The sequence below is a fragment of the Pelophylax lessonae genome (assembly GCF_965119305.1).
Source record: "Pelophylax lessonae genome assembly, chromosome: 8".
In the NCBI taxonomy this organism is placed as follows: Eukaryota; Metazoa; Chordata; class Amphibia; order Anura; family Ranidae; genus Pelophylax; species Pelophylax lessonae.
This window is the reverse complement of record NC_138775.1, coordinates 80,222,367-80,236,841: the sequence shown is the minus strand read 5'-3', so window position 1 is coordinate 80,236,841 and position 14,475 is coordinate 80,222,367. Positions and strand designations below refer to the sequence as shown.

Below are 14,475 nucleotides of genomic sequence, written 5' to 3'. Positions count from 1 at the left end.
ATATTTTTGATAAAGAAACCATCGGGGGATTTTCGTCTTATACTGAATCTGAAACCATTAAACAGGTCAGTTCTGTACAAAAAGTTTCGAATGGACTCAATTCTTACAGTCAGAACCCTGTTAACAAAAGGATGCTTCATGGCATCAATCGACTTAAGGGATGCTTACCTACATATCCCTATTGCCCCTCACTCACAGAGATTCCTAAGGTTGGCAGTAAATCTGGGAAAGGAAATGCTCCATATCCAATTCAAAGCACTCCCTTTCGGGCTATCATCCTCCCCTCGTATTTTTACGAAGGTAATGGCAGAGTGTCTAGCTCCCCTCCGCCTTCAGGGAATCTCTGTGGTGCCTTACCTGGACGACCTGCTTTTCTTTGCCCCGTCAAAGGAAAAACTTCAAGAGGACCTGCACAAGGCAAGAGGTCATCTAGAAGCTCTGGGATGGATAGTGAACATCAAGAAATCGAATCTCACACCGGCTCAGCGGGTTCAGTTCCTAGGGTTTCAGTTATGCTCTGTGGAACAAAGAATCTTCCTACCAGAAGACAAACAGGTCAAAATACAGAATTTGGTAGCAAGGCTACAAACAAATCAGTGGTGGTCGATCAGAGAGATCATGTCAGTCCTTGGAAACCTGACTGCATCAATTCCAGCTGTCCAATGGGCAAGGCTGCATTTTCGACCACTCCAATATTTCCTCCTCAGAATCTGGGATCACAATCCAGAGACTTTGGACTTAAAGGTAAAAATCCCCACCAAGGTCAAGAGGTCCCTTTGGTGGTGGAGAAATCGGACAACCTTGTCTCAGGGTTTGGCCTGGTCCTTCCCGGCAGACCAGAGGTTAACAACGGATGCCAGCAGGTGGGGGTGGGGAGCCCACTGGAACCAAAACCTGGCACAGGGGGTTTGGTCTCAGACCGAGACAAGAAAATCCTCAAATTGGAAGGAATTAAAGGCAGTCGGCCTAGCCCTAACTGCCTTCTCTCAAAATCTTCAGGGGACTCATGTTCAAGTCCTTTCAGACAACGCCACTACAGTGGCATATCTAAACAAGCAAGGGGGCACAAGAAGCAAAACCCTACAGCTTTTGGCAACGGAAATTCTGCAATGGGCGGAAAGGCAGTTACTTTCCTTGTCAGCAATCCACCTAAAAGGTACACTAAACAGTGTGGCGGATTATTTAAGCAGGCAGAAGATCCGAGAAGCAGAATGGAGCTTGAACCCAGAAGTCTTCATGTTGATAACCAAGACTTGGGGAAAGCCAGAGGTGGATCTGTTTGCAACGAAAGAAAACGCAAAACTTCCACTTTACTTCTCACTCCACAGAAGCGACAACTCTCTGGGAGTAGATTCCCTGGCACATCCCTGGAGGTTCAGGTTGGGGTATGCCTTCCCCCCCTTCCAGCTCATTCCGTTGGTATTGAGAAAAATCCAAATGGAAAGAGCCTCAGTGATCCTGATCACACCCTATTGGCCCAAAAGGGTTTGGTTTTCGACTGTCCTTCAACTGTCAGTCAAACCTGCTTTTCAGCTCCCTCTTCGTCAAGACCTACTGCTTCAAGGTCCAGTCTATCATCCAGAAGTGGAAAAGCTAAAGCTCACCGCCTGGTATCTGAGGAGCAACTGCTGAAAAGGAAAGGATTTTCAGACGCATTAATTGCTACTCTACTTTCCAGTAGGAAAAAAGTCACAAGGAATATATATGCAAAAGTTTGGAAGACATATAATACCTGGTGTGAATCGAAAGATCAAAAATTGAACAGCACTACTTCAATTTTGGAGTTCCTACAGGAGGGCGCAGGAAAAGGTTTGGCAGTAAGTACCCTCAAGGTACAAGTTACAGCCCTGGGGGTATTCTTGGAAAGGCCCATTTCTTCAGAATCTTTAATCATCAGATTTTTCAGGGCCCTTACCCGCTCCAGACCAGTGCCTGTCAGAAGCTTCCCCAAATGGGACTTGTCGGTGGTCCTTCAGGCCTTCACAAAGGAACCTTTTGAACCACTAGAAACGGTTACACTAAAAAACCTTACCCTCAAGACGGTCTTCTTGGTGGCAATAACATCAGCAAGAAGAATCAGTGAATTACATGCTTTATCAGCTATCGAACCTTTCTTGTCCATATATCCAGACAGGATAATTCTCAAGACAGATCCAGGGTTTCTCCCAGAAGTAACTTCAACGAGAAACCGCTCACAAGAAATTGTGTTACCTACCTTCTGCCCTAATCCATCAGGAGATAAGGAAGAAGGCTTTCACTACCTAGATGTAAGAAGGGTTCTTATACACTACTTGGAGGTTACTAAAGAGTTTAGATCATCAAACTCTCTTTTTGTTCTTTTCTCTGGCAACAAAAAAGGTCGCCAGGCATCAAAAGGATCAATAGCCAGATGGCTCAGATCCGCTATTTCAGAGGCTTACTCCCAAATGAAATTGTCTCCCCCACAGGGGATCAGAGCTCACTCTACTAGAGCGTTAGCCACTACATGGGCAGAGAAAGCTGGTGCCACTCCAGATCAGATCTGCAAAGCGGCTACGTGGTCAAGCTACTTTACATTTGCAAGACACTATAGGTTGGACCTTTTGGCAGCTGAAGATCAGGCTTTTGGCAGAAAGGTCCTGCAAGCTGTGGTCCCTCCCTAAATTGAGTAAGTCTCGATAATCCTCTCTAAGGTGCTGTCCTGAAAGACGTTTTAGGGAAAATTCAAGTTAGACTTACCGGTAACTTGTTTTCCAATAGTCTTTCAGGACAGCAGGAGGATCCCGCCCTATTGTATAAAATGTATTGCTGTGATTAACCATATCTGTTTATGTGTTCCAGCATGGGCCGGAGGTACTCTTCTACAAACTGATGAATGGTGGGAGAAGCCTCCTTTTAAAATCTGGTGGATGGGGTGTTTCCTGATGAGGAGAGGGAGGAGCCATCTCTCTAAGGTGCTGTCCTGAAAGACTATTGGAAAACAAGTTACCGGTAAGTCTAACTTGAATTATCCTTATTATCCGTATTATCTGATTGTACAATCTTCTTTAGGTCTTGTGATGAGTATGTAGTGCATGGGCATGCTTGAATAGTTAGACTACATATATTAACTGATCCTCACATTACATTGTTCTGGTAAAACTATGGGAGATTGTTCAATCAGATTGTAACAGGTATGAGCTGGCATATACACCAGTACTAATTATTTAATTAATTTATTGATGGGCAATTAAGAATCTTTTTGAATTGTGAACTTTTCAAAACAGTTTGTATATTTGAAGCATGGAGTTGTGATTTTTGTTTCTCAGTTTGTCTTTATCTTGTTTTTCTTATTGTCATGGTATGTAAAGTACATTTTCAAAGCCCACCTTTATCTTTCTGATATTGTGAAATATTCTGCTTGGTAATTGTAATTTTTTTTCCTTTTTAACAAACATGTCACTTACCATACTTATGGGGGCACTTATGCGGGCTCAATCCTGAGTCGTGTGCTGTGTGTCTGTAGACACACACAGCGAGGCTTGACCCGGCCCCCCCTGCATGTCCATAGACACAGAGTGTGGCTCGACCCCCCCACCTGCTGCTGTCTGCTCGCTGCTCATATTTGACAGCAATCGGAGCCAAGGGCTACTGCCTCCATATCTAGTAAGGATAGCGTGAGCAGAGCGAGACTCTGCTCTTGGGCACAGCACTGGATCAAGATCGGTCTCAGATAAATATAAGGGAATCTGTACACAGAATGTTTTTTTACCTTTTAATGCAGAGAATGTATTAAGTGGGGAAAAAAAAAGTGTACATTTACAATCACTTTAAAATGGTACTGAAATGATGTGAAGTAATACAGTTTATTTCAGGCTTTTCCCAAATTTCGTGGATGTAGTACTATGCAAGTGCTAAGCAGCTACATAGCCTTCTATTGGCTTACCTAAAATAAGTCCAAGAGCTGATGTATGGGCAGCCATAGAAGTCTATGCTATGCTTCACACCTGTGCAATTGTGCACTTAGCCAGCTTTGGGGACAGCCTTGTAAACAAATGCAGAGTACATTGGGTCTGCTAGTATACAGGTGTCTGTTCAAAGGTCCGCAATTTGAATCAAGAAAAGTGGAGGGAAGGGTCCTGGGGGTCTTTTGATTAAATATTTAATACAATTCCAGTGCCTAATAGAAAGAATGGGAAACAGAGGCTGTCTCAGGAGGAGGGGGAGAGGGAAGGGGATAATCGGACTTTCACGGTACCTTGATTCAGAAATATTCACACATGTTAAAAAGTACAACATTTTATTTAATACAACATATTTTGGTTAAAAGAAAACGGACCAATTGCCCAACAGCAATTCATTAAACATCAACACAGGTAGATACTTATTTATCAAGACAGAGTGCAGAAGTTCATGGTTAGGCGTATATTCCTCGGTTCCAGTGCCAGTGCCACTCTAATAAAGGACACTTATCTCTTTTGCTCAAACATGCTCTTGAACTGTCAACTGTGCTCATTAAATTTAAAGGGTTAGTTCACCTTAATCAAAATGCGCACACGCACAACATGCTGTTTCCTAAGAGTAGAACAGTATAGTGTGCTAAATCTACCTTCTAGCAAGGGCTCCCTTACAGTTAAAAGAATGTAGGCCAAAACTGCATATAAATGACACCTTCTGAAAATCTTCTACAGCCTGTGGAAGATTTTAAAAAGCTTTTCTTTAATATTTTAGCCTATGTTCTTTGAATGAAAATGGGGACTTGGCTGGAAGATATGTTTAGCATACTATGCTTTTATACTCGTATAGCACCGCATTGTGTTCTTTCTGGTAACAGTCACCTTACCCTTAAGAGCCGGTTCACACTGGGGCGACTCAAAGTCGCCCCAACTTGGAAGCCGCCCCGTGCAGCTCGACTTCATCGCGGCTTGCAAACGACTTCTCTAATAGAAGTCAATGCAAGCCGCTCCGAAGTCACCCCCAAGTAGTGCAGGAACCTTTTTTCTAAGTCGGAGCGACTTGAGTCGCTCTGATTAGAACGGTTCCATTGCACAGAATGGAGCTCGACTTGTCAAACGACAAAGTCGCCTGACAAGTCGTGGCAGTGTGAACCGGGACTTACATGAATTTGGAGAATTTCAGAGCTTTGTTTGCAAATCTCTGAAGTAAACAAAATGAGACTGTCATTGGTCCAGATGTAGAGTCTGTGCAGGCATAAGATGATACACAAAACCACAACATTTTTGAAATGTGTTGGAAAGGGTTAGTAGAGCTCTAATGCATGCTTTTGTTGCTTAAAACTGGGTGACTAGTAAAGTTACAAAATTATTTATCATTTGAGTAATAAAATATTTGCCTTTTAACATACCTGGATTAACTTGGGAATGGTCATGAAATGCCTAACTTTTTGTTAATGAAGGCATTCTATGACATGTCAATGGAATTTTCATGCTTGCAACTGAACTTTTTTGCATCTTTCACTATCAGATCAGTATTTTTTCCTTAATAAAATAATCTGCATGATGATCCCTTTCATTGACCTTAGAATCCAATTTGTATAGTTGATTCTTTCTGACCTGACATCATTTAAGTTCTCGCGATTTAGGATGGTAAAATGCAATTAGGGATTGCACCAACTTGTAAACTGGTGTGGTGCTGCAACACTCAGCTAGGTTGTGGTAAATTTAAAAAGGGTTTCTCCAGAGAAGATTACTTGTGCTTCCAAATAATAATTTCTTTGGTATTAATCCAGTATTCGGAGACTGAACTCTGAATGAAGTTGCCTCTGAAAACTGGTGCAAGAATCCTCCTTTTACAAGTGGACATGCTGCAGCTGACAGAGTAGAGCCCTTCCTTGTTTTGTGGTTGTTTTTGTCAACCGGCATCTGGGACACCTAAACACAGAATGGTAAGGGCTTGTTCAGACGGGGGCGGCCAGAAAAAAAACCAACAGTTTTAACAATTTTACCACCCACCTAAATGACATGCAGCCATTTGCCTTGTCTGTGGCAGAGCATGTGGTTGAGATTTGGTGGGTTTGGCCTTTTCAGGGTTAATATGTGCGGTGAGGAGGTTACATATCCTCTCCCGGCTGCTTGTCAACTACCCCCTGAAAAGTGATCCATCCTTGCTGCCCTCCTGAAGAAGACCTTAGAGAAAAGAGTTTTATGAGCTGTACCATAACAATTGGACAGCGTGCAACAGACATGAGATGGTATACAGCAAGTGTGTTTAATATATCAGTGTTAGCCGTTCAGCTTGTTTTCAGCACTGTTTAAATAAAAAGTGAATTAATGACAGTCTATGATTTGTATTCCAGGATGCTGTAAGAATTCACAGCGAGTCAGGTAAATAAATGCAGTTTTACTTCAAAACTATTTTACTGTTCTGTGTTATAATAGGATCTGTGCTCTAATCTTCACCTATCTTGTTGTCAGGGAGTCCCAATAATTTGAGTCCCACTGGATGGTCTCAGTCTAAAACTCCAGCTCCAACTCACAGAGAGAAGTCTGCAATGTCCAGCAGCCAGGAGAAAAACAAGATTGTAAGTGTCATACTGAACTTGAAATACAACCTATCAGCCAATTTTATACAGGGATGAATACATGTTTTGAATGAATTACTGGAGTACTTGGAAGTGGTGCTCTTGCAGGGTAGAGATGGGAGTAGACTGATTGCAATCTACACCACTCTACAGGTGAGAACTGCCATTGAGCTGGGGCTCTCAGTAAAACTCGGTAATGGAAATAACATTGCTCACAGACAAGTCAGAAAAGTGATCCCCTTTTGCTTGAATCTGTAAGAAGTGCCATTCAGAACAGTCGTGGATTTGTGAAAAGTCCACACGTGGCATTTAAGGCTGTGGCACTATGTCTGCATGTATTTATTCTGTGCAAGCAGTAAAAAGCAATCACTGACCTCTGTATCTGTCAGCATTGTGGAGAAATGAACCTTAAAGTTTACAACAAATCACTAAAATTTAAGCTCTTGTCGCGTTTTTTTTCTACTAATGGCAAAACTTTTTAAATCCTACCGTGCTTAAAGTTAGGCTTCAATTTAAATGTTAATTTGACTACAAGACTCAGAATTCTTCTTCTCATATCATCGTAATGATGGATAAGCTTACACGGAGCATGATTGGGAAGCTCATGTTAAATTATGATGGCAGAACTTTTTTGTGGTTCAGCCTGGCTTCTATCAGTATAGAAGCAGAGCTGAACTATACATATATATATAAAAGATGCTTGCACACAAACGCGATACCCCAAGCGCTCACTGAGGATTATTACAATAAATGTATAATATACAATGCTGCTACTTAAATAAATAACATGTCAAGCGGAATAAATGTGAATAACATAAAAGCAAAAAATATTCCAGTAGTGCAAGGATGGTGATAACCCCTCACCATCTATCAATCTGCAATCATGACTGTTAATACACAATACAGTCTAAGTGCAGTCAGTACATGTTCCACCAAGTCTAAGTGCAGAAGCAATGCAAACCGCGTGGTCCGCGGCGTGGAGTCTGGACACGAGACCCGAAGGGTGAACACCTCCCTATGATGATATATGCGGATGACATGCTATTAACATGTGAGTGCAATATCTGTTTTTTTACGTGTTTAATAAAGTGGTGTAAGCGTTATTGCACTAGTGGAGTTTGTTTTTTCTCCTACATGCTGCTGAGTTCGGCTGATCACCCATTACTATGTCTACCCTGGATCTCTAAGTGGATGTATTTTACATTTGGCTCGTTTGCTCAGTTACGAGAGTGACTGAGCCATTGGAGTCGGTGAGTTTGCATTGCTTCTCCCCCCTTTGAGCACGGTGGTGGCGGTTCATGGTGATCCAGTATTACATCTGCACGTGTTATTAATCATCCCAGGAGTGTGTAACAACTGTGGACTATTGGAACTACTTCTGCTGTCTTGGTGGAACTTGTACTGACTGCACTTAGACTGTATTGTGTATTAGCAGTCATGTTTGCAGATTGATAGATGGTGAGGGGTTATCACCATCCTTGCGCTACTGGAATATTTTTTGCTTTTATGTTATTCACATTTATTCCGCTTGACACTGAACTATACATAGTTGTACATCCCTTTGCAGTGTAAGTTAGGACCTGTGCCAGCATGCTGTGAGCTTGCTTCAGTTTACCATCTGTTTGAGACTGTTCAGAGATCATTTAGAATTCCTTGACGGGTGCAGTTGAGATGCATTTTACCTGTTTCATGCAGGTTTTGCCTTCTCAGACTTAAATGACTAAAATGTAAAATTCACTTGATTCTAACAAAAGTCCTTCAACTCAGGCCCTTAATCTCTTTTCGATTTGCAAATGCATGTACTGTATGCAGCTGCAAGTAAAGTGGGCTTTAAATGCCCAACTGCTGCACATATGCATCCACGGTGGTCTGGGGTTGTGTGCTGAAAGCTGCTCAATGTGCTTTCAGTACACTAACCGAGCTGTCGCCAACAGCTCTTGGTCATGGCTTTTAATCGGTAACCAGTGGGACAAGCTCCCAATCATGTGATAACTTTGAGAAGAGCAGTCACATGATCGGGAGGCTGCTCTGCCACAGCATTAAAGGCCATTTAAAGGTCCGCCAGCAGCTGTCAGAAAACGTTAAGGCCGTGCAACGAGTGATCGTCATGCATGGGCACCTTTTTGATGTATTTGCTTTTTGTTTAGTAATTCTTCATTTTGCAGCGCTCACGGGGACAGAGAGATTCCAGCTACTATTGGGAGATCGAAGCCAGTGAGGTGATGCTATCTTCAAGAATAGGATCAGGATCATTTGGAACAGTGTATAAAGGAAAATGGCATGGTAAGTACCAAACCTAACTGTATGTTGTATGCATGTCTGCTGCCTTTTTATTGCCACTTTTTTTTTATTTCTGTGTAAAATCCTCTGCATATAACAAAACCAAAGCAAATGTCACAAGTGAAGTTGATGCCCAGAATTACGTAGAACCTCCTCAAGTACTTTTGCAAACTTTGAATATATCCATGTATTTTTTTCTACTTCATCATCTTGTCAGCTTGTTTCAAATTTACATGAGCAATAAATTGCAGCTCAGAGAAGAGGCAGCTTCAAGCTAGCACTGTCTGTGGTTGATGCCCTATCGTTATTTTGAACGTTGCAGTTTTTGCACTAAGAATCACTTCAATAGGGTTATAAATGCATACGTAGCTATTCCATGTAAACCTATTCACACTACAATAATAAATGCACATAATTTATATAAAAAATACCATTGTTTTTGTTCAAGGGTTATAGTACACAAAATGGTAAGCCTAGTGTAATGCTAAACTGATACATTTAAAAAGGTCCAAATTAATGCAGCCCTGTATCTACTTACTCCTTAGTAAATACTTTTTTTTTTTTTTTTTGCATGGAAGCAATGAAAATACCTGAATTTGACTTGGCACCTGTCTTTTGTAGTGACTGTACAGTTGTGCTCAAATAGGAAAAGTGTGAAGCAGCACAAGGAGCCAGTCAGCTGTACTGCAGGGCTCATGTGCAAGGAGCACACTGATAAGAAAAGGGGAAAAAAAAAGGGTTGTCAGAGTTGAGCTCACCAGTCTGCTGCTTCTCCAGCTGTGCCTTTGTGGCAGGGCTGTGTAAATCTCAGGTCTGAATAAACAGAAGTGCAAATACTTTAGCAAGTACAAAATCTCTCATGTACGTATTTTATCTGTGTAATTATCCTGCATGGAGGTTACCTTTTGACATATAAAAATTAAAAGGGGGCTTGAGGTAAATTGCATTTGTTTTATAGAACACAAAAGTATTCAAATGTTGTGCAGACCTTGTTCTGCATGTAAAAGTAGGAAAGGAAGCTCTAGGCTTGGTTCACACATCATTGGTGAGGTAAAACGTGTATTAACGTGTTTTATGCTAAAACAGCGCATTCATTTGAATGAAATGGCTAATGCACCAAAAGGCACCCAGCAAAAAAAAAAAAAAAAAAGATGCATGTGCTATTTTTTTTTTATAAATGATTGGATTTTAATCCCATGCAAAAACTATAAAAATTATATATAAGAATAAATAAAAGAAAAATAGAGCTGCTGCCTACCCGTCTCCTTCCCCTAAAGGAAGTAGGTAGTAAAATGAAAAATCGAAGGGTAACGGCGCTGCTCTAAACAGATAGTAGGTATCTCTACAACTTTGCTACAATAAGTACACAATTTTTAAAAAAATGTGATCTAAAAATTCTTGGATGGAGCCTAAAATATTTCCTAGTAAAGTGTCCGTGTGCTCCAAAGTGCTATGTGTGTGAAATTATATTTTGAACTATAAAAAGTGACTGTGTGCTTAGATATAATTATATGAATTAGCAGTGTTTTGAACCACACCTCTATTTAAGAGTACGCTGAATATGCCGTTCCAATATGCAATATTATAAATACATAAGTGCAAAGATAGTTGATGTAAGATGAAATACAAATATGCATAAAATCAGTAAATCACCATCAAATAAAAGTGACAAGTGCTCTTAATTTCCATCAAGGACATATATATGTATATGTATATGTATATGTATATATATGTATATGTATATATATATATATATATATGTGTGTATATATATATATATATATATATATATATATATATATATATATATATATATATGTGTATATATAATGAAAAGGAAAAAAAATGACAAGTGCTCTTCACGCAGTTACAAAACTTATATCCGTGTTTACAGTGATTAGCCAATCCCAAACATCAGTTGTAAGTTGCCAACAAGTATTATTAATAGTTCTCCTATGTTGGTTATACAAAGTAACAAGTGCTCTTCAAAACATATTCTGTGCTCAGTGCTCCCCCGATGGTCCCACACTAACCAAAAAACAGTCCCCTCTAGGGGGGGTTACAGGATTTGGAACAATATGGTTGTTAGGTCACCTGTGGCCAGGTGACAACTTCACCCTGTTGGAGGCAGGGGCGCAGCGCAAGGTAGTGAACCCGATAGCAGACTGCTGCGGATGGACCGCAATGTGAGCCCAAGATAACCCAGGGCGTGGAGTCTAAGACCCAGCAGGTGTTCACCAGAGCCTCTAGTGGTGAGGATGGACTTGGCTGCATCTGGGCCCAGGTAGCGGCCCCTGGGGTCCTCCAGGTCACGCTCCGTAGGGAGAGAAGGGAAGCAGCCACTCAGGACACACGGAATGGTGATGGGTAAGCCGAGGTGGGGGTAACAGGCAGGCAAAAGGGTAACCAAGGGACAGGCCAAAGGTCAGGGTAACAGGCAAACAGGAATAGTCAGAGACAAGCCAAAGTCGGTACAAAGAAAAGTAGATCAAGCACACGGGAAACAGGAAACAAACACTGTTGAACAGCAAAGCAGACCTGCAGTGCACTGGTTAATATAGACTTCCTGTGATGACCTGGGTGGGGCAGGAATAGGAAGTAGAGGTGATAAAAAGGAACCAGAAGTGCAGTCTGACCTCTAATACAGACATGAAGGGACAGGTAAGCTTTCCAAACACTATTGCAAGTCCATGACAATGGTGACTGGGTCTCTCGCTCAGGATTCGTACTCATCAGGTTTGGTTACCAAGGAAAGACAATACCAATGCCCATAGTGTACCAGTAAAATATAGTTAAAAAAAAACAAATAAGTTTTTTTCGGAATCCAATATGGCCACCACGCCATGTGACTCAGGGTTGCTAGGTTACGGCAAGGTATAAATAAGCTGAAGGTGCAGCAAGATGGCGCCGATCCTGATAATGTCATTCTGACGAAACGCGTAGGGCGGAGCTTAGAGCATCATTGCGTCACTTCCAGCAACTTGTCGTAGAATGCAAGGAACCCGGATATCCAGTATTTTGAACACCGGATGTTGAACACGGCTGTTTAACTTGTGGATATGTTTTTGTAAATAAACTATATTTTACTGGTACACTATGGGCATTGGTATTGTCTTTCCATGGTAACCAAACCTGAAGAGTACGGATCCTGAGGGAGAGACCCGGACACCATATTATTCCAAGGCCTGAGACCCCCTAGAGGGGACGGCTTTTGTATAACCAACATAGGAGACTTATTAATACTGGTTGGCAACTTACAACTGATGTTTGGGACTATAAGTTTTGTAACACCGTGAAGCGCACTTGTCACTTTTTTTTCCATTGTCTGTCTGTCTGTCTATCTATCCTTGATGGAAACTAAGAGCACTTGTCACTTTCATTTAACGGTAATTTAGTAATTTTATGCATATTTGTATTTCATCTTACATCAACTATCTTTGCACTTATGTATTTATAATATTGCATAAGTTTCAGTGACTTCAAAGTAGTTCCTGCACTACTTTGGGCCGACTATGATGCGACTTGGGGTCCATAGACCTCAAGGTTACACAGGCATTGCTTCAAGTCGCGTCAAAGTGGCCTGACTTTCAGAGGGCACAAGTGTGAAAGGGGCCTAAAGGAATGCAGGCCCAGCAGCTTTCCTCATTAGTGCCCTGCAGGTGCAGCAACTGATTGATATTTATGAAACCATCCCCATTAGACTCACTGAGCATGGGGACACAGAGGAACAAACAGGGATTTCTTCAGCATAACAAAAGGTAGGAATCTGCAACAAAGTTTGTTAAAATCCTTGCAATGTACATAGATCACCCAGAGGGGAATGTTTTTTCAACAAAAGTGAAGTTACTCTTTAAGCTTGTATGTATACTAGAGATGGACTGACCTTTTCAAGCCATAGACTACAGATATACCATATGTTGTTATGTTTACTACAGTTAACATTTTAATATAGGAAACCAAATAAGAATACCTTGTTTAAAGACTTTAAAGATTAACTCCACTTTTGCTGAGAAAAAAAATTCCTTCTCAGTGATCTACCTACATTGCAGAGGTTTTAGGAAACTTTGTTGCAGATTCCTACCATTTTTATTCGGATGAAAAAGGTGTTTTTGTCTATGTCCATGTGCATTAATAATGTGAATGGGAGTGATTTTATGATTCTCAATCAGCTGCTGCACTTGCAGGGTTCTAATAAGGAAAGTGGAAGGGTTTGCATCCCTTTAAACGTTATTTCCTTTTCAGAATATCTTACCAAAAATGACAAGACATATTTGGTGCAGAAGATGCTTAAAATCTGACTTCAGATTTTAGTGCAGACTTCTGGGAAAATCGGTGAGCCATTCACACAAGCACAAACTGTGTACAGAACACCTCCAGGTTGCCATATTGTATTTCATTTTACAGAAAATTACAGCACTGCAGATTGAAAAGGAAAGGCCATTTTTTAGCTTTCATTTACAATATGACTTGTGTCACAATTTTATACATATTTTTTTGTTTGTTTGCCATTTTTTCCCTACAAAAGTGAAGTTACCCTTTTAAATGGCACTAGGATGTTGTTCAGATGATATTTTAACCACTTACCCACCAGGCCTATTTTTGACACACTGTGTTTACAAGCTAAAAAACAGTTTTCTCTTACGTCCTCTGACAGTCGCCGCCCACTCATACAGTCTTCACTACTGGGTATTGGTCTTATCCACAGAAGTAAGCTAGGCAGAAGATTTTGTTAGAAACATTCACAAAAACTTTGCATAGACACACCTACAGGGGGCTGTCCCTCTGGTCCAATACCCCCCTGCTAGCAGCATTCCCAATTCGGTTTGTCTTGCCTAGTTAGGAGTAGGCAGGCTTCCCTTGTCTGGAGCTGCAGTCTCAGCCTTTTCTTCTTCTTCTTAATTTTTATTTATGCAAAGTGATTTTTCTTTACACTAATGGGCTCTTTCACACATTATGTCCGTCAAACAGACTCAGTTTTTCTCAGCGGGGGATCGAGCCGCCGATCCCCCGCTGAGCAGAAGGATGACAGCTGTGTCTCCGCGCTGTGTGCGGAGACACAGCTGTCAGTTCCCCATGCATCTCTATGGGGGAAATCGGATAGGAACGGACCGTCGGTCCGTTCTCATCCGATCCGCTGGACGGATGGAAAATAGGGTTTCCATCTGTCCAGATTTGACGGGTCAGATGTCAGCGGACATGTCTCCGCTGCCATCCGATGCCCCATAGGAATGCATGGGGGGACCGTTCAGATCCGCCAAAAAAACGGACAGGCAGATCTGAATGGTCCGCCTGTGTGAAAGGAGCCTAAAGCTTTTTATTTGTTCCTGCGCTTAGTCAGACTTTGGAAGACTACAGCGTTTGCGGAGCTGGGAATCGCACTGGGTGTCCTAGAGCCTTACGGAATCCCAGCCTGCAATCGAGCGTTAGCAGGCTAAGTGTACGCCCAGGCCTCGCAAACGACCTGTCCCTGTCCTCAGAGACCAAGCCTGCGAAATGGCTACTTCGCTGGGATGTCTCAATTGCGGTACGCCACGTGTTGCTAGCGTCCTGTTCGGCTGATGGCACCCCCACCCAGAATGGGAGGCTTCCTGTCACAGAGCGGTACCCACGTTTTCGCTGGACTGTGATTACCATGCTACCCCCCCTGTCTATGGCACTTTCTGTCTGGGGGTTATGTGGGGCCTCTGTTATGGGGA

General features: G+C 41.9%; 1 protein-coding gene across 2 annotated transcripts in view; it reads left to right on the top strand.

Moving 5' to 3' along the window:
* The window catches only part of RAF1 (Raf-1 proto-oncogene, serine/threonine kinase), a 289,683-nt gene that overhangs the window by 221,161 nt on the left and 54,047 nt on the right, over positions 1-14,475 (top strand). For both annotated transcript variants that reach the window (XM_082266446.1, XM_082266447.1), the window contains 3 exons: positions 6,275-6,302; positions 6,393-6,499; positions 8,665-8,782. In XM_082266446.1, the coding sequence (XP_082122572.1) occupies positions 6,275-6,302; positions 6,393-6,499; positions 8,665-8,782 (253 nt within the window). The remainder of the gene's footprint in view (positions 1-6,274; positions 6,303-6,392; positions 6,500-8,664; positions 8,783-14,475) is intronic.